This window comes from Cavia porcellus, unplaced genomic scaffold, assembly GCF_034190915.1.
Source record: "Cavia porcellus strain 051 isolate PalLab524CR breed Dunkin Hartley unplaced genomic scaffold, mCavPor4.1 scaffold_4, whole genome shotgun sequence".
In the NCBI taxonomy this organism is placed as follows: Eukaryota; Metazoa; Chordata; class Mammalia; order Rodentia; family Caviidae; genus Cavia; species Cavia porcellus.
Genome location: NW_026947487.1, coordinates 68,400,384 through 68,420,911, shown reverse-complemented (window position 1 = coordinate 68,420,911; position 20,528 = coordinate 68,400,384). Strand labels below are relative to the sequence as shown.

Below are 20,528 nucleotides of genomic sequence, written 5' to 3'. Positions count from 1 at the left end.
AACATATAAAGTGGACATTCAAACAGTGAGACTGCAAACAGTTCTGTTCAATGATCCAACAAAACTCAGTAATATCATTGTCTATCTTATACACTTAAATATACATGCAGTTATATCATTTAGAGCACTTTCTTTTCCTCTCTTTTGTACAATGAGTATTACACATTTTGGGTTTTATTACTCCCACAGTTCTTATTACTTTTTTGGAAGAGAGTAAAACCAAATGTGACATAACAGAACAGAGTCAGTCAAATCAAAAGGGTGGACATAATAGATAATGTAAAAACATAATACAAGGTGATCAACAATGGTTACCATAATGCCTCTCTCTATCTCAAATAGAATTGCCTATATCATCAGTTATAATAAAATTGAACAAAACAGTAAAGAACAAAACCAACAAAACCAAAACGTTGGAGACATTATAGATCTTCAAAAGTAGATAATAATCAACCAGAATGGGCGTCATAATGAATCCCACTATCTTCACAGCTATTGCCTAAACTTTCGAACCTGGTACTATCAAGCAAAACAGAATAGAGGAACATCAGTCAAAACAAGATGGTGAGAGCAGTACAGGGCTTCAAATCAAGTTAATAGAAAATCACAGTGGGTTACTATAATATATCCTGCTATTTTTTATTTATTTTTCCCTTAATTAAAAGGATAAAAATAAAAAGTAAATAATAAAATGGAGACTGAGATAAAAGAGGGCATAACAACAAAACAGTGCAGATCAAAACATAACTATTTAAGCAAAATAGTGTTTCACCACAAGATAATCCCGACATAAAAGTAGTTATCATATTGTCTCTTTCCTTGAAATATTTGAGTATAACTTCATATACTGTAGCATCAAATATATCAAAACAATGTAAAACCATTCAAGAGAATGACAGTATTACAGGGTATTTAGAATCAACTAACAGAAAATGAACAATGCTTTCTGTATAATCTGCTTGTCTATAAAAAGTTTTTGTTTATACTATCGCATATAATAAAATCCCATAAGATATAACATGTTAAGACCTATGGAGACAGAAGAACGAAAGCTTGATGGGACTTCAAAACAAGAGGATATCAAATAAGCATTACCTATTATGGCGTTGTTTTCTCCAAAATAGCTGTTCCTATCATCCAATCTTCTCTGCCTCATTTCTGTTGAGCTCTTTTTCTTTCATTAGTTGTCAGTTTGTCTTCTTCATTTTGTTTTCTGCTCCATTCATTGTGATCTCTCTGCCACTATTTCTGGATTCTTCATATTTTTCATTTTTAGAATATCCTGCAGTATTCTCTGTAGAGTTGAATTGGTGGTTGCATATTCCCCTAGTTTCTCTTTATCCTGGAAGCACCTTGTTTTTCCATAAATTTCCAGGGATGATTGTGCAGGATATATCAATCTTGGCTGGAGGTTATTATCTTTCAAAGCCTGAATTATTTCCCCCCACGCTCTTCGTGATTTGATGGTTTGTGCCAAGAAGTCTGCTGTAATTCTGATGGGTATTTGTTCCCTTGTAAGTGATCTGTTTCTTGTCTCTGATGGCTTTTAATATTCTGTTCTTATATTTGATTTCTGGAATTTTGATTATTATATGCCTGGGTGTAGCTCTGTTTGGGTTGTAGGTGGCTGGGGTGCTGTATGCCTCATACATCTGAGTATCTTTACCTTTTGCTAAGTTAGGAAAATTCTCTGGGATTATTTCTGTGAGTAGCTTTTGTAGTTCATTTGTTTGTGTCCCTTCCTCTTCTTCTATGTTCTTAATTCTTAAGTTATAGATCCTCTTATTATCTTCTAGCCTTTATATTATTGCTGTTTGTTTTCTTGTTATTTTTAAGAAGTTTTTCATTTCATGCTCCCATATTACAAGTCTACCCTCCAATTCAGATAATCTATCCTTAGTTTCTTTCAAGCTGTTATGCCAGTTTTTGATAGAGTTTTTAGTTTCCTGGTAATCTCTTTGAACCTGCTTCACGTATTCTATATTTTCTCTATTTTTTCCATCAAGCAATTCTCCCCGTTTTTTCTGTTCTTCCATTTCACCATCTGTTTTTTCTTGGGCGGTACTTAGCATTTCTCTAACTATTCTGCTTATGTCTTGCTTCAGGTCATTAATAATTTCATTCCTGAACTCGTCTATGAGGCTCTAGAGATAGTGCTTTATGTGTTTTGGTGCTGTGTCTGCTGTTGCCTGTTTCTCAGGATTGGGGGCTGAGGAGCCTTTCTTGTTGCTCCCTCTTCCCGTATTCTTTGTTCCTTATATACAAGCATATATAGGAGGCCCAGCTTCCTTCCCTGTCGACCACAGTCTGTTTGAATTGCACCAGCTACGTGTTCCCACCCACTGCAGCGCATCAGGGAGATACGGACTAGGCAGCCTATGTGGGACCCGCCTTTCCAGGTCAACCTACTGAAGGCTACACCACTAGGGTACACCTCCAGGTGCTGGGACCTCGGTTGTGCTAGCCTACTGGGTCTCAGCCAGCAGCATCACGTAGGCTAGGCATACTCACCAATCCTGTTTGAAAGAGGGATATGTGACTGAAGTCACTACAGCGCCCTGTTCCGGCAAGTCTGCCCAGTCCCAGAATGTTCTCTGTTGGAGCCTCCTAGACCGTGGAAGAGTCCCAGTTTCTTTCACTCACTGCAGGTCAATGCATGGCTCCCCACGCATCCTGCTCTCAACTCTGTTTACTGATTCCTGTTCTCAGAGCTTTTGTGCATCTCTCTCCCTGCCGAGCTGATTCAGACACAGCAGTGGTGGCAGGAAACCCAAATAGCAGCTTCCAATGGCACAGGCTCCAGTTTCCACGCTGAGGCTTTATCTGTTCCTGTTATAGCACCAGGATTGCATTCCCAGTTGGTTTCTCTCAGCCCAGTTTGTTCTTGGGTCAGTAGGGTATATCTCCTCTTGCTTAGGATTCCTCACTCTGCACCATTCCTGGATTCTAAGCTGGGTCTCTCGGAGAGCCTCTGTAGCTGCTGCTATCTGTCTGCCATGTTCTCCCAGAAATGCTCTGTTTGTTTCTTATATTGTGCATCCAGGGATTCTATCTTTTTACTTTGTTCCTCTAATTTTTAAACTGTATCTTCTTTATATGTGTTCAGCATCTCTTTCAGTACTTTTAGCCATTTCTTCTTTTACCTGGGAGATTATTTCTAATAATCATCATATGAATTTACTGCAAAGGATAATGAAATTTAGCACCAGGGGCTCTCATGTGACAAAGCTTCCTCCAAGTTCTACAGAGGGGCTCTAGTAGAATGTTCATGTGATATTAATTTTATGTGTCCACTTGACCAGGCTAAAGGATGCCTAGATAGCTGGTAGAACCTCTCTTGGTGTGTCTGTGATGGTGTTTCAGAAGACATTAGTATTTGAATGAATAGACTGAGTAAAGAAGATACATTCTCACCAGTGTGGATGGACATTAGTCAATCTTTAGATGGTATGAATGGAACAAAAAAAAAAAAAGCACAAATTCACTCTTTGCTTGAGTTAAGATATCCAACCAAACTTGGACATTGGCACTATGGTTGTTGGGCCTTTAGGCCTGGACCAGAACTCCACCATCATTATGTCAGTCTCAGTTTTGCATTACTATAATGAAATACTAGTTTGAAAAAATTGGTTTTGGCACAATTTTGTAGGTTTCAGTTTATGACATATCAGTCCTATTACTTTGGGCCTTTGTTGGCCCAGGTCATCACAGAAGTGGCATGAAAGAGGCTTCTTCACCTCAGGCCTGGGTAAGAAAAGAGAGGAAGAGGTAGGGGTCCCTGTGTCCCCCTCTAGGGAAGACTCCCAATAATATAATTTATTCCCACGAGCCCTTACCCGTCAAAGGTTCCAACATTGCCCAGCAGTGCCCCAGGCTGGGGACAATGTTCACACATCCAAACCTTTAGGGAGACTTTTAAATGTGAACTACAGAACCTGCTTTCCTGGACCTCTGGTTGTAGACAGCAGACTGGGGGCCTTCTCAGCCTCCATAATTGCATGAACCAAGTCCTCATAATAAATCTTCTATAAATCCATGTATGTTCTGTTTCTCTGGAGGACACTGACTAATACAGTTAACACATTTTGATTTTTAGTGTTGTAAAATTAAGAAAAATTTCAACTACAAGTAATTTAAGCTGCTATCTCTCTCATGCCAAAATCTACTGCACCATTTTCCCTTGTGTTTGGAGGTGTTCAAGTTGAGTTGGAGACATGGCACTTTAATTGAAATTTGGAAAGACATCTTGGTATGTCTCTACAAAACAATTTATAAGTTACAGACCCTTAGTTTGCATGTGAAAGGTACCCTCTTTTCTCATTCATAAGGAACTAAGAAAACGTTTAGATAAAAATTAATGAGGTATAAAATAAGAATGATAAATATACATGGAGTCAGTAGAATGTTTCAGACATCTAGAAACAAATTGTTAAAAAAAATCTAGATAATTTCAAAAGTAGTATCCTTCCTTAAACAAAAAGATAAATTTTTAGTAGCAGTAATAGGCTCCTAAATTGCCTAATATGCCAGTTAATGAAGAGGGAAAGAAAGACATAAGATCACTTTGGGAAAGACAGAAATTTCCTGATTTTAACAAAGATGACATAAACTCAGAAACTATGCTTCTGCAATGAGGAAACATATGATGCTAAATAATGAGTATGATAAAGTGTCAGTGGTGCTCTGAATTTTTAGTTAATACACAGAAAAAACTTGCTACAGGTCTTCCTGAATCAAGCCTCAATCCCAAAATCTGATGTGATATTAATAATGAATGTAAAACTGAAAGAAACATTTTTTTTTCTTTTTCATTTTTATCAGTACTGGGGATCGAACTCACGACCGCCTGCTTGCAAGGCAGGTGCTTATGCCGCTGAGCTAAATCCCCAACCCCGAAAGAAACAATTTTAAATACAATAATTTTAAAAATTTAGTTTTTAAAAATGTTGTCTACAAAGAATTGTATTACATTGTTGTTATATGAAGGGGTGATCAGAGAGAATGCAACCAAAACTACTGGCAAACGTGTTAAACAATTTATCAATAAAAATATTTTGGTATTTCCCAGGTTTTTGGTCTTTATGAACATGGGATATTTTTATTTTCTAGAGGTGGTCTCCTCTGTCTCTCCTGTCCTGCATGCTCTTGCTACGAGAGGACTGTCATTCTTTCCATTGAATTGAGCAGACTTGAATGTGTCTGAGGAGATAATATAGTATGCAGAATAAAAACCTCCCCAAAACGTCAAAACTCTGATCTCCAAACCTGTAAAGATGCTATGCTAAGTGGCAAGGGGCAATTAAGGTTGCTAATCAGCTGATCCTGAGATAGATGGTTCTGGATTATTCAGGTGGGCCCACTGTAATCCCAAGGTTCTCATAAGTGCAATAGAAAGGCAGAAGAATCAGGTTAAAGTGTTATGATGCTAGATTTGAAGATGTAGAAGTAGGAGAAGCCAAACGGTGCAGGTGGCCTCTAGACACTGAAAAGGGAAGGAAGTGTTGGATCCTCCCCAGAAACCTCAAAGGGAGGACAACCCTGCTGACAGCCTGACTTCAGTTCCAGTGAGATCCATTTTGGACCCCTGCTTTATAGAAGTGTAAGAAAATGAACGTGGGCTGTTTTAAAGCAGTAAGTCTGCAGCATTCGTTATAGCAAATGATGAAGCTAATATATACACTGTGTGATTGCCAAAGCTGGTTCTCAAAAAGAAAGACAGCATTCAGCTGATTTTCTTTCAGCCTCAACACCAGGCGATGAGGAAGTACACAGACCATGTAGACAGGTCACATGGGAGGTGTTCTGGCCACCAGCCTGGCTGAGGTCCTGGCCCACAGATACACTGACTGTTAACAAGTGAACCACAGAAGACTGCAGCCCAGCCCCCATCTGACGACTGCAGCTTCTGAAGTCTGGAGCAAGGACTGCCCACCTAAGCTTAGCAACCCTCAGAACTATGGGAGATGGCAAAGAAATTATTGTTAGTTTATGTTGCTATGTTTGCTTCTGATTCACGGCACAGCAATAGGTAGCTGGAGCAGTGACTATATGCCAACTTTTAAGAACTTAAAATGTGTTTCATTTCAGATAAATATTCACTTTTATATACAATTCTGTGTTTATAAGGTCTTATTTTTCCTAGAGACAGCCCTCCAAATTGTCAAGCTTCAATTCTCCTCCTCCCGTAAATCTGGCTTTCCTTCTGCCTGTAGCCACAAATTCTTCTTCAGAATGTATTTGAAAATATAACACATGTAATTAGACTTGTAAATCTTTGATATGAACCAATCTTTCATTTTAGAGGTTGCAAAAACACTTCATTTTGAAAGCACTTTCAAATGTTAAAAAATTTTAAACTTATATTCCTTATTCATATCAGTTTAAGTGTCAGCTGCCTTTTTATTGGAGATCAAAATAAGAGATCATTAGTTTTACAGACAGTAAAGCTTCTTTTGGGAATAAGATAATATATTCAACAGATGTCTTTTAAAGGGTTCATTGCTAAAATGTCAACTTCACATAGTTTTATGATGTCAAGAAAAGACAGGAAATATCTGCCTTATGGTTCTAGGAACAAATTATAAAAGAATGCATTGTGTAAATATAATATACAATGTTCTAGAATGTAGTCTGGGTCACTCAAAAAATAATTATTTTGGAAGCTGGCATGGTATGATGGGTCTCCAGCCCCAACTATTTGGGGGCCCCCAGTTGAAGTAGGAGGATGCTTACACTCAGAAGTTTGGAGCCAGCCTGGGCAACATAAGGAAGATCCTGTGAAAGCAAGAAGGATACGGAAGGAAAGGAGTGAAGAGGGGAAGATGACAAAAGGAAGAAAAAAAATGTGTGTTTCGGGTACTTTGGGACAGATCTATCACTTTGAGATAATCAGATTGGATTTCAAGAAGGTCTATGCTTCACACTACATATGCTTTTGCCAGCCTGTCCTCGGTCAGAGCTGCTTCATTTCAGCTGACTTTTACCATAACAGAAAGGACTTTGGATAATAATGTAGTATGCTGGCCACAGAGTCAAATGGGCATTGAATTCTGGTTCTAAAACTGATGTATACAAGGCCACTAGAACTGGGAGGGACTAAATCAACTGGCTAGAAAAACTGGTCCTCTTGCTGTAATCTTGGTTACTAAAGTGCGGATAGCTCCTATAATTGGTGGGCACGTCAATATCTGGGAACTGACTATGTTGTGATTGTTATCCATTCTTGCATAAATTGAAAAAAACAAAAAAACTTCCCCAGAAAGATACAATGCTTCTGTCATTAACAACAGCAACACAATAGCTATATGGTCAGTAAATTGTAACACAATGAGTTTGCTGATTTCAGGTCTGAGAAGGTCTTGTCCATGAGAAAGTCAGAAAGGAGAGTATCTGAGATGCCTCACTGATTTTTTCTGCTGGTACTTGAAGAAAGGAATTTTCTGACATATAAAGCATCTTACTTTTCCAGGTTCAGATTAAAAAATGAGCTCAGGATTTAAAAACCTAAGTCATTTAAGTTGGAGCCCTGGGTTGGCATACACTTTTCTATTCTTCTCCTGGACAGGCATTTCCTTCTCCTTTGCAGGTTCTGCTGACAGCGTTAATCAAAGCAGGCAGTTCGGGACTGCAAACTGCATTCAAAGACAGAAAACAGCCAGACCTGGAGCCATAAATAGTGAGGAAAGGCGAGGGCAGTGTGGTGTCCAGTCAGTTTTAGAAATCTTACTCTGAGGTTCCTTCCTTTGGGGCTGCTTTCCACCAGCTTTGTTTTGAGGGGGTTAGAGATGGACCCTTCCCTTCCCCCCAGTTTGGGAAGTAACAGCATTGTGGAAAATCCTAACAGCTTCCCTGTGTTTAACAAACTGCTTTCAGGAATATTTGCTTTTAGTTGTTACATGTGAAGTATACCTGTTTAAATTTTTCCTCCTTTGGCAGGAAGCTAAGACAACCATGCAAATTATTCAAAAACCATGAAGGAACCATCTAGTGAGCTAGAAAGCTGGATGGGATTCCAATCATACCCTACCACAGGCATAAAAGACTATGTTTTATTTATATTTTTGTATCTCTAAGGTCTAGTCCCACACCTCGAACTTGGTGTGTATTCACTATGTGTCTGTTGCATAAAAGACTAAGATTTGCTGTCACAGTTCATCATTTTGAGGAGAAAAATGATGTCTGGAGAGCTGTGGGGAGCCAGATGTCTCTTGAGCTCAGAAAGTTTTATAAATCATTCAGGACAACCCTTTCGGCATGCCCTATTTTCTTTTCAAGGCAGAGGTTTATGTAGGAGCAGGTTTGCAAGACACACCTCAACCGTTGGCAAATTTGCTGAATGCAGGCATTGTTTCCTGTGGGTGCCCCACTGCTCATTTCCTGTTTTGTCCCCACCTTCTAGTTTCAGTCTCAGATGTCACTGAGGACAACAAGCTCTGTGTCAGGCCTTCACTGGCTACTGGAGGCAGGGTATATTACCCAACCCTACTGCACTGTGTTCTAGAAGACCCAGTTTCTTACAGAAAATACGGTCCCTCAAAACCCTTCCTGGGGGCTCCCTATTTCTCATTTTTCTCATTTCATATGGGCACATGTTACAGGAAAGTCCCTCTCAAAAATTTCTCAGGAAAGGCTAAAATGTAGCTAAAGTACCCTTTAGTCCAATTAGTCTAAGAGGGTGTCTTTTAAAATAAATGACACCTAGTTCTAGAACAGTAGTCCAGATAATAAGGGCAAAGAATCTGGAGGAAAACTATTACATTTTTTAAAAAAGATAAATTAACAATGGTAGGGAGAGTTGTACAAATTTTTTTGGCTGATTCATTGTCAATGTATTATTTTTTAAACTGGTCTAAGCAAAGAACAACTTTAGATCTTTTCCTTTTGGTCTTATATATTGCATTTAAAAATTTTCCTGCCACATGATTTTATATTTCCTCTTTCACATCACTTATTTTATAGTTTATGTTCTTTTTGTACCTTTACGTTGTTACTTGAGAACAAAGCAAAACTTCTCAGTCTTCTTTATGTTTTGGTCACAAACTCTTTTCTTTGCTAGTGTGTTTTCCTCCAGCTGTTTGGTCTATGATAGATCACTGAGCCTCTTTATCCTTGGTAGATGAACTGTTGTCTAAATTGTAATCAGTTCTAACCTATGAATTAGGTGGATGTCTCTGTTTATGTTTGTTATAGTGATTTCTGGCCAGAAGATTATATCAAGTAAAAGCAATAGTTTAAATAATGCTTAAAAGATCAAATGAGGATTGATTAATGAAATTGGTAAATCACTTAAAGGCAATATGCTAGCTTTATTTTCCAAAACCTTCAAGGTCACATCTTGGGTCCTCTCCCCAAGTTTTTCTCTGCTTTGGGCAGAGGTCTGTGTCCAGTTGCAGCTGGTGTATAAAGGGATCTATTGCTAAGATTCTTTAGCTGCTTTGGAAATGAGCCCTGTTGCTAAAGCTGTATGAGCCTTCCCGCATTTCACAGGTAACTAAGACACAGAAAACACAGAGGGAGCAGACAAGACAAATCATTTCCCAGGGGCCGACTGTTTAAATTAGAAATCATGAAAGTGCTATTTATCGAGTTGTTTGGCAAGTGGTAGGAATTGTGGAATATAAAGTAAACCATAAACATTTCAGGGGCCTTTCTATATCACTTCTTAGAGATTCAGTGTGAAAGTTTTTCTGGCCTAAGGCACCTGGTTGTTTTGCTTTTTGCCCCACCTCAGGAGAGGTGTCAACCTTAATAACAACCCTAAAGGTAATGGACAATAAATGGTAATTTATGAGGGACCGAGAGCCCTGGGACTCTGGGAATCTTCATTAAAACAAGAGCAGCTCTGGAGGAACGTTGTTATAATCTCCAGACGTTTACGTGACCTCATCGCTTTGCAAATGTTACTGAAAGGTCACTCCTTTGAATTTCTTTTTAATTATGGAAAAATTTCAAGGTATAGAAAGAATAGTATAGTGAAACCTCATGTACCTATTGCCCATCTTGTCTCATCTACTTTATTTCCTCCAGGGTTGGAAAAAATTAAAATTATCAAAATATGACAGCGTTTCTCCTGAATATTCAGTAAAAACACTCTGAAGCTGGTAGTCTCTCAATCTGTTAATGCAAAATAGACTGGCAGAACTTAAAGACGGAACACAGAACACTTTTTCCTGGAAGAATCAGTTGTCAAAAAACGTGCTCCAGCTGCCCCTTGACATTCCAAGCACAGCACTTTGCAGCCGAGATATAGGAGGGAAAGGGATGACATCACGGCCGGTAACGGAGAGACAATGCCCCCCCACCCCTCCTCCCCCGCGAGCAAGCGCATTGCAGAGCCCAGCGTTGCTAAGGCCCGGAGGAAGATGGAGGCAGAGCACGCAGCAAGAGCCAATCACAGGCTTCAAATGCCCATCAACTAGCCAATCCAGATTCTCAAGTGAATCGGGTCCTCCCTCTTCCGCTCGCCCCACCCGTATCCAATCAGAGAGCCGGCTCTTTTGGGCGGACTTTTCAAAACAGCGAAAAACAAAACAAATCTGGGACATTTAAATGGCGCAATGCGACCGAGAATAGTCTCCTTACGCTCTTCACCCTCTCGCTTTCTTTCTTCACCTGCGGAGGAATCGCAGGATCAGCCTGATTCCCAGCCCGCACGCCCTGCCGCGGGCTGAGAGAAGGCAACCCAGGAAGGCCACAGTCACAGAAGCGAGACGCCGCGGCCTGGTGGCGGGACTCTTTTTTTTTTTTTTAAGCACTATGGCGGACAGTGGATCCCTCCGCGGGAGTCACGTGCCCCGCCCCTTGGGGGCGTTGCAAACTCAAAACAAAAACACTGGCAGAGCGGCTCAGTTGTCGCGGAGGCTGTTGGTGTGGAGCCGGGGCCGGCCCCGGTGGAGAAGGGTCCGTGATGAGCCAGGGGTTGTGAGGCCCAGGCGGCTGCAGGGTGGATCGGATGCCGGGCCTCGGGCTACCCTGAACGGCAGGTCTCGGACCTCGGAGACTCCTAGTCCCCTCGGGCCCGAGCCGGCGGGGGCGCGCCTCGGGCACGGTAAGTGGGGGCTCCCGCAACCTCCCCCGCGATAGGAGCGGGACTGGGAGCGGCCGAGCGCTTTGGCTGCCCAGACCCAGAGTCAGAGACGCCCAGTGACAGCGACCGGGGTCCGCCTTCGCTTCATTTGGCGGCCCGCTTAGGCTGAGGTACTCGCACTAACCGCCTCGGGTTCGCACCCAGGCAGAACTCCTGGCCTCGGTGATGGTGGGGCGCAGGGCGGACTGCACTGGTGACCCTTTAGGTCTCCAGCCTGGAGAGGGGCATCTGCCTATGGAATTCGGAAACGAAGGGGGAACCTGGGGGCTGGACTCCCCCTTGGGGCGGGGCTCCGGTCTCCTTCCCGTTCTTTGTTCGGTCGGGGACTTTTCCTTCCCTCCTCTCTATTGTGCAGCGCGCCCCCTAGCCCGGGGCCATCGCTACTTCTGGGGCAAATGCTCTTCTCTACAGCGCGGCTCCAAGGGCTGGTGAGGGGCCCTGTTGTGAGATACCCCCTCTGCACCCCCCTCCAGTTTTTGATTCACCATCGGCTGGGGCTGGCTGGTTGGAGCCGGCACCCGCTTGCTAGTGTGACCAGGTCCCGCCCCCTGCCACACCTCCTCGAACGTGGGGAGGGTTCCCCGGGGCTCCGGCGGACGTGACAGATCCCCTCACCCGCTCTTCCCTGGGGTGTGCAGAGGCGCCCCTCGCTGGAAGTATTGCTACCAGCTCGCTTTTACCCTACTCCTAATCCCTGTCACTTCTGTCACCTATTAACTGTTTGTGGTATATTTGCTGCAGATGAAGGATTTGGGGCCGGAGTACTTGGCAGGTCCTGAAGGAGTCCAGCTTCTTGGATTGTTGAGCTTCTATCTAGAACAAGAACAGAGATTCCAACCTCGAGAAAAAGGGCTGAGCTTGATCGAGGCTACCCCAGAGGTAAGTTGAAGACAAGGTTGACTTGCTCCAGTGTCTGAGGCCTCCCAGGAGGGGATGCTTTCCACCCCTGTACCCCTTGGTTGAATCAAGACTAAAGGCTGAAAAATCTCTAAATACGAAAATTGAAATTTATGGACAACTAAGATAACCTCAGTACTATATACGGTTGGGCTTTTTTGTTAGTGGGAACGGAAATAATAAAGATAGAGAGGTGTTTATTCAAATGTTGACACCATAACCTGCTGCTGGCATGGGAGACTTGTAGGGAATTGACCAGTTTATTTCCTGTCCTCTGCTTCGAAGTATTTATAGCAGGATCTTAAATGATTTTAGAAAAATAAAAAACAGCTGCCTCTATTCCAAGGGAGTTGAGTTATGTTGTGTTCGTTATAATTCACATATGGCAAGTGTTCCATCTTATAATGAATTGTTAAATCTCTCCCGTGACATGCGTTTTTAAAAAGTAGTGATGTACATCTTAACTGGAAGGTGTATAGCCTTAGTTAACAGATAACAATCTTTCCCTCTATATTGTTGAAAATTAAGGGGAGAAAATATTTTGTTCATTGAATTTGTGTATTATTCTAGTTCTAAGAAAATGAAAACTTTGATTTATGGTTTTTGTTGCAGAATGACAACACTTTGTGTTCAAGATTGAGAAATGCCAAAGTAGAAGATTTAAGGAGTTTAACTAACTTTTTTGGATCTTGCACTGAAACTTTTGTCCTAGCTGTCAATATTTTGGACAGGTTTTTGGCCCTTATGAAGGTATTTAATCATTTGTAAAAATACGGTTTCATTTTTCTATGTCCAGTCTGTATTCATATGGTTCAGTACTTACCAAGTGAATGTAATATAGCCTGTTTTATGTATAAACCTTTATAATCAGAATTGTCATCCTTAGTGCCGGACTCCAATTAAAAAATTAAGTATATTTTGTGTATTAAGTATAGTTTTGCTGTATCTCTTAAATACTTTCTTTTGGAAGATGTGACAAAAGAGAGACTAAGCTCTTGGTGCATATGTATACAGTCTTCAGAAATAAGATTTTCATTTCTCATGTTTCATTTGGAACCTAGATGTTTTTAATACTGAAACATGACAAAAGAAATACAAAACTATATTAAAGGTGACTCCATGCCTTCCCTGTCTCTTCAGAGCCGGGAGCCATAGTCCTATTAACTATCACCAGCCACCATTAAAAATTGTCTTCTGCTAATAGGATCAATATCAGCTTTGGGATCAGTGTTGGGGCACTGAGAAGAAAGGGCAGCCATCTGTGTAGCAGCTCTGCATGTGTTCCACAGGCTGCACAAGCCTGATGGGGTGTTTCTTTTGGGCAGCGTTACATTAAAGTATGGAATTCTGCAGTCAAAGGTAAAATGTAGGGAATACTGTCTCTATATCCAAAGTAAGTTTATTTGGTGTTAAAAGACAATTTGTATTGAAAGAGGTTGTATTATTTCGAATTTTATAAGTCTGAAACACAAAAAAGTATAAAACTGCTAGGAATTAGCTTTTGAACCTGAATTGAAATTTTTTAGCCCACATATTTGAATTAAATAACTTAAAGGCTCACAAAGTCTTATTTGTTTAAGGGAAATCAAGAAGATCTGCAGTGTAAAAATGAGTGTAACTGTGGGTAAGGCAAGGACAAATGCATGTCTGTGAAGCAGCTTGATTGTGTTCTGTCTTCTTTTATTTATTTCTTTTTCCTTTTTGGTACCAGAAGTTGAACTCAGAACCTCATAATTGCCAGGCGGGCGCTGTGCCACTGGGCTATGTACCAGGCCCTTGTGCTGTCTTAACAGTAGGGGCCTAATTAATACTCTTTTTTTTTTTTTTTTTTGGCCTTTTTCCTTTTTATCAGTACCGGGGATCGAACTCACGACTGCCTGCTTGCAAGGCAAGCGCTTATGCCGCTGAGCTAAATCCCCAGCCCTTAATTAATATTCTTTTGAGCTTTTGCTTAGCTAAAACTGAGTAACAGTTGTTAAAAGTCTCCTTCTGTGTTTTGTTTTATTGCAGGTGAAACCTAAACATTTATCTTGTATTGGAGTCTGTTGTTTTTTGCTGGCTGCTAGAATAGTTGAAGAAGAATGCAATATTCCATCCATTCATGATGTAATCCGGATTAGTCAGTGTAAATGTACTGCTTCTGACATAAAACGGATGGAAAAAATAATTTCAGAAAAATTGCACTATGAATTGGAAGCTACTACTGCCTTAAACTTTTTGCACTTATACCATACTATTGTATTTTGTCATACTTCAGAAAGGTCAGTGGGATTAAATATAAAAGCTTTGTACTTGGGGTTGCTATAAGTAATAGTAAATGTCAGTAAGATTTATGTTTTTACTTTTTCTACTCTTTGAACATGGACTTTTGATGGTGAGTCTAAAATTGTTTAAATCTTCACCTTTTCTTTGTATGTACAGGAAAGAAATACTGAGCCTCGATAAACTAGAAGCTCAGTTGAAAGCTTGCAACTGCCGACTTACCTTTTCAAAAGCAAAAGTAAGTATTGTTGATGTATATCGCACAGTTTGTTTTGAATTTTAAAGAAAATATTTATTTCTTTCTCTCTCTTTTTTCATGTAGCCATCTGTGTTAGCTCTGTGCCTTCTCAATTTGGAAATAGAAACTTTAAAATCCATTGAATTACTGGAAATAGTCTTGCTTGTTAAAAAACATTCCAAGGTAAATATCTTCATTTCTTGTTCTTTAAAGCAAGTTTCTTTACCGATGATTCACTTTTTTCTGTGTTACTTGACATTAAGTAAACACTTCTTGGGGTTTTTATCTTTTACATTCTGTGTGTATGTATGTTTGTGTGTGTATTGAAAGTGTTGTAATTCTCAAAATGTAGCTTTGACTCAGACACTGTTAAGGTGAAAGGGACTGTGTCACTTGGTCTAGTACTTTTCTGCACTTAAGTGTCCCTTTTGTACTTCATGCCACATGGTAATTCAGCTGCCACATGGACATTGTTCTAAAATGCATGCTAGGGGATAGACGTGATACATATCCTACAGGCATAAGATGGCATCCCATCATGTCTATGGGATTGAGTAATCATCACATTACTGGTAGTAGTAACCAAAATAATAGCAGTGTTTCCCTTTGTAAGTCTTTTAGGAAGGTCAGCTCAGTTTTTGCAGTCATTAAAAGATATAAAATAAGCATAATCCTTTTTCTTAAACTAAAATTCTAATTGAGGAAATATGAAACTTAACATGGTAGGTTCTGTTGTATCTCAGTGCCGGAAAATAGTGAATATAGGAAGTACTTTGGGGTTGTTAGCAAAGAAGTAGGGCAGGTAAAGAAGGCAACAGGGTAGAGTTCAGCAATTTTCAAGAGTGAAGATGGGAAGACATTGGTGGTTGAAGGCTGGGTGTGGTGGTGCAGGTCTGTAATCTCAGTTGTCTGGGGGGCTGAAGTAGGAGGATTGTGAGTTTGAGCCCAGTATTGGCAGTGTAGCAACTTAATTAAGATCCTGTTTCAGAAATAAAGATAAAGGGGATATAGTTCAGTACTAAGACCCTGAGACTCAATCCCCAGTAATACAGAAAATAAAAATTCATGGGCAGGGTAGATTTTTCATCATTTTAGAGTAGGCCTTCAGATAAGGTGCTAGGCAGTAGTCACAAGCAGACACAAGGGTATCCAACTTAATTAATTTTGGAAGGCAAGCATGAGAGTGGGGCAAGGAATCATGAATAACCAATTTTGGACTCAGTGATGGAGAGAATATTGGCAGCACTGAAACCAACTGAGGAGAAATTAATTTGTGTTGATAGAAGTATGATTTTAGATGCTTATATACCCAAGTAGGTGAATGTTGTGCAAGTTTTTGACAGTCTAATACAAGATAAAACAGAGATTGAGGTTTGGAATTTCTTATGAAGATGTGACCACTGAAACTGTAAAAACTTGTAAGAGTCCTATGCTTAGGGTCAGTTGAAGCTCTGGGGTTTTCGGCATTGGACTTGTTTCTCGTAGGAGCCAAGTGAATTCTATGTAGATAGTTAAGAATGCTGTCAAGCTGGAAACATTTTAAGGAGTTGGCCAGGATTACTGAATATTGATGAGAGGTACTGTACAATGAGAACTGTGGGAAATCATTGGATAACTCAGAGGTGATTGAGAGCAGTAGGAGAAGGACATTACCAGGTGTTAAGATACAACTGGAATCTGGAAATGACTCAGAAATCTGTTTGTGATAGAAATAGATGTGGTAACTTCTAACTATTGTTCTAATAACAATTTTGTTTTCACTCAAGCTTTTTACTGATGGTGATACATGGAAACATCTTGGGTGAAAATTGACTATCAAATAAACCAAGGCATTCCCCATGGTGGAGGAACTACTGAGACTTTGGGGGACTTCTTTTTCCTCTCATGTCACTAGCTTCTGCTTTAGTCTGTATCTGATATTACAATATAAACTTACATTTTGCAGTCTAAACAGGGCTTTTATTTCTGTAACAAAAGAAATGTTAAATTTCTATGAATTTGGACAATTAAAGGTAGTTGATTAACAGACCTAGTGTTAGTAGGTTAGTGTTTTCTCTTAGAATAGTTAGTTCTTTCATCCAATGTAAATTATAATGCTGTCCTCTAAACTGGTAGGAACTAAATTTTGGTTGCTCTGCACATTACAATCACCTGAAGAACTTAAAAACTTGTGAAACTTGAGTTGTGCTCTTACCAATTAAACCATAAAGTGGGAGGCAGCCATCAGCGTGTTTTTGCAGGTCACATGATGATTCTAAGGTGAACCAAGGTTTGAGAACCATGGCCATAACTTCATTACTTTTTTTTTTTAGATTAATGACAGCGAGTTCTTTTATTGGAGGGAATTAGTTTCTAAATGCCTAGCCGAATATTCTTCACCAGAGTGTTGCAAACCAGATCTTAAGAAGCTGGTTTGGATTGTTTCAAGGCGCACAGCCCAGAACCTCCACAGCAGTTATTACAGTGTTCCTGAGCTGCCAACCATCCCCGAGGGGAGCTGTTTTGATGGAAGCGAAAGGTAAACAGATTTATCCTCAACACCTGTGGAATACTGTAAGACATTGGAGAATGTCCATTCTCCTGTGGACATGTGAACAAACTAAACAGCAGTAGTTTCATTACAATAAGTAATGACTTACATGTTCCCCTCCTTTTGTCTCCTTATTTCCCTTGGTTTTTGAAATGTGGTTCATTTTAAAAAAAAAAAAAAGCCAGGAATGGTCATGCATCCCTGTAAGCACTTACAGGGAGGCTGTGGCAGGGGTATCATTGTGAGTTTAAGCCCAGCCTGAACTACATACTACGGCCTTGTCTCAAAAAACCAAAACAAAACTAACACTTAGGTCTTTTTAGATTAGTCAGGGTTTCTAATGATAGGTGCCTAAAACATGGAGAACCACTAATAGACAAGGCTCTCACAGATGTTGATACTGTTTTGTCAGATGTCATTCTTTTCAGATTTTAATGATTTTGTTTGTAAAATGAATTACTTAATTTTACTAAATTTGATTGTTTTTTGCTCTTAGGTTAAAGCGCCAGAAATTCCATTTTCATAGCTTGTTAGTTTCTTGTTTGGGTGTCTGAGGTCAGTGATGGATTTAATACAGTGATGGGCTAGAAGATATGTTGCCTTTAGCTTGCATTTAAACTACTTAGATTTCTGCAGTTAGTTGTTGCTAGATTTATTAATTAGTACAAGAATAGTTTGGTAAATTGTAATATGTGTAAACCTCTTAAGAAAAATCTGAATTTTGTAATGATAGTACAACAGACTTCACTTTTGGAAGTCTGTAAGAGGAATTTGTATAAAATAAAGATTAACTTTTGATTACAAAAATCTTAAGACTAGGGCTTGAGATTTAGCTCAGCAGCATTAGCACCTGCCTAGCAAGTGTGAGGTCCTAAGTTCAATCCCTGCTACGAAAAACAAACAAAATCTAAGACCAGAGATATTCATAGACTGCAGCAGGTTTAGATCATGTTGCATAAAAACCTCTGTGCATTGAAATATTGAGACCCTCTTTTTTGGTTTCTGTTTTTCCCTGCAGTGAAGACTCTTGTGAAGATATGAGTTGTGGAGAAGAGACCCTCAGCAGCTCTCCTCCCAGTGATCAAGAATGCTCCTTCTTTTTCAACTTCAAAGTGGCACAGACACTGTGCTTTCCGTCTTAGAGCTCTCACTGTCCCACATCAGAATGTAAAGCATGTGTACTGGTTTCAAAGCAATAAATGGGGGAGTAGGTGGTTTTCTGGATAGCCCCCACCTAGGCAGGAATTAATAGACTGGAATACCTACCTTCTATTTATTATCAGATCAGATCTGGCCTATTTTCATATTTAATCCTAAGCCATCAAATGGGTTAGTGCCTCTTAAACAGTTAACAATACTTTAGACATTGGCACTTTATTTTTCTCGTTGATCTTTAGCTACTTGGGAGAGAAGGGAAGGTGCTGATACCTTTGTTACTTTTCAAGATTTTTAAAGATGAATAGTGTAGCTTAGCTTAAACTTTATAAAGCCTTCAGGTGTCTTTATTCAGTATGTGGGGGGTTGTACAAGTGCTTCCTTACAGAGACAATGGATAATCCTTCAGTGGTTTATCTTAGGAACCCCCCCCCCCCGATTCTCAACAGATTCTATAGTACTCTGATGTCAAATACCTATTTTGTTGTTTTTTAAATGATCAGTGTACTATCTGATGCAGATCTCATGTATTTAGGAATTACAGTAATGGCATCTCAAAGTGTGTGGTGTCTTAATTGAGGTTTCTGCTGAAGCAGAAATAATTATCAGACTAGGGCAATTAGATGACTGCGTTCTTACTGCCTAAGTATTGTCAGACTATAGTATTTTAATGTTATTTAAAAATTTCATAATTTGCAAATTTTGCATGTACCTGTATGAAAGCAGTACAGGAAGTTAAACAGAACTAGGGAACTGTGGAATTGACAAATGTTGGTTTAGTAGCATACTTTATCTCATTTTCTTATATTAAAAATATTTGCATGATTACATTTTATTTCCTTTGTAATTCACATTTCAAAAATATGTGTATTAGTGTATGAGTGCCAAGACTTTTGAATATGAAGTAAAGAACTGAAGTGTTTGTAGTATTACGGTTTTAAGCAAATCTGTGGTGACACAGCCATAAATGGGGATATACAAACTCTGTACACACGAGATTTTGTCAGAGAATTTTTAACTTTATAAACTGTATATGAAAATGTAAATCTTTAAAAATGTACATAAAAATACTGTATTTTTTTACTGTGTGATAGTGTAGTCATTGCATGTAAATATAATTTATTGTGCATCCAGTATTATAATCAGACATTGACGGCTTACTTTTTTTACTGGTAAGTCAACATCCACTGGATGTTTTCCAAAGTGGGCCTTTTTAAAGTGATAATAGATGACAATTAAAAATAAAAAGTTGATGAATTCTTTTTGCTTGCAATTACATACTAGTTTTTAATATTTTTGTTGAAAAATTTTGTTTGGGGCGGTACTGGGAATTGAACCCAGGAATTTGTGCATGCTTGGCAAGCTCTCCATTGCTGAGCTCACCCCTACCTCAGCTTGCTGTGTCTCAGAGAGAAGGTTTGATGTGCAGCAGGAGTGCCTCTGGGGATCAGCCTTCTGACTACCAGAAGTTTCCTAAGTAACAGTTTCACCATAGTTTGGCCCTTGGCCTTGAAAGTACTGAAAATGATCTGTCACTGGAGAATTGACCTCTTATTGGGCTGGACTCATATTAAGCTCTCAGAGACTGGTGTATTAACCTGAATGCCTTAGTTTATAGTGAAAGGCAATAGGTGTCCAGTAGACTGAAATGTCTGGGTTGGCAGAACTGTACGACTTTTCTGGGGACAAACCAAATTCTGATTATGACTTGGTGAATAAATGTGATTTTAAAGGTGATGGAGCCTTACCAGCCTCTGGCTCTGGATCTAAGTCTCCGTTTTTGCAAATGATCTTTTTGCACAAGTATCTCACCTACTTTTATTTTTGTAGACATTTGTTTTCATTAGTTGGTTAGAAAATCAGGCATACTGCAGATAATTTGCATATAATACTTCTTGCTTCCTGAAAATAATGGCTTGTTTTCCTAATGTCTCAGTGGAAAATCTGCTTGAGTTTGATCCTTCTCTTGAATTATTTTGGTGGTGGGCAGCACGTTTTGCTTTAAGGTTTTGAGTAAAGTTGTAAAATTCATTTTTGGCTTTTTAAATCTTGTGACTCTTCAGTTCTTCTAAGGCAGTATTCCTTTTCTTGTTAGATGATCTTTCTGGATGAATCTGTCATGGCATCTTTGTTTTTTAGTATATTTAGTGTAGACCTTATTACTGAGCTCTCCACCTGTTTATTTAAAACTGGCCATTCTACTTGGAAGTTCTGATTACTTTCTAAACTTGCTTTTCTTGTATGCTTTATCTTAGTGAATGAGACATTTATCTACTCAAGTTACTAACTTTTGTGATAACTACTATCTCTCAACCTTGTTTACTGGAAGATCAGCTACTCTCCTAGTTTTATTTATTTCT

General features: G+C 39.5%; 1 protein-coding gene across 2 annotated transcripts; it reads left to right on the top strand.

Annotated features, from left to right (window-relative positions):
* The first annotated feature begins 10,842 nt into the window (after positions 1-10,842).
* On the top strand, positions 10,843-19,441 carry Ccng2 (cyclin G2). Of its 2 annotated transcripts, XM_003477606.5 has the most exons (8): positions 10,844-11,047; positions 11,828-11,965; positions 12,596-12,733; positions 13,994-14,244; positions 14,405-14,483; positions 14,568-14,666; positions 16,796-17,001; positions 18,032-19,441. In XM_003477606.5, the coding sequence occupies exons 2-8, from the start codon at positions 11,828-11,830 to the stop codon at positions 18,153-18,155; spliced, it is 1,035 nt and encodes a 344-aa protein (XP_003477654.1). In that variant the 5' UTR covers positions 10,844-11,047; the 3' UTR covers positions 18,156-19,441. The 2 variants fall into 2 exon arrangements, with proteins under 2 accessions (XP_063103293.1, XP_003477654.1); XM_063247223.1 differs by lacking the exon at positions 12,596-12,733 and having other exon boundaries at positions 10,843-11,047.
* Positions 19,442-20,528: the final 1,087 nt, after the last annotated feature.

Excerpts from the sequence above, each read along its gene's own strand:
- Ccng2 (XM_003477606.5), top strand. The coding sequence starts at position 11,828 with ATGAAGGATTTGGGGCCGGAGTACTTGGCAGGTCCTGAAGGAGTCCAG. Across the intron at positions 11,966-12,595 it reads TGATCGAGGCTACCCCAGAG|AATGACAACACTTTGTGTTC; the intron begins GTAAGTTGAAGA and ends TTTTTGTTGCAG. Across the intron at positions 17,002-18,031 it reads TGTTTTGATGGAAGCGAAAG|TGAAGACTCTTGTGAAGATA; the intron begins GTAAACAGATTT and ends TTTTCCCTGCAG.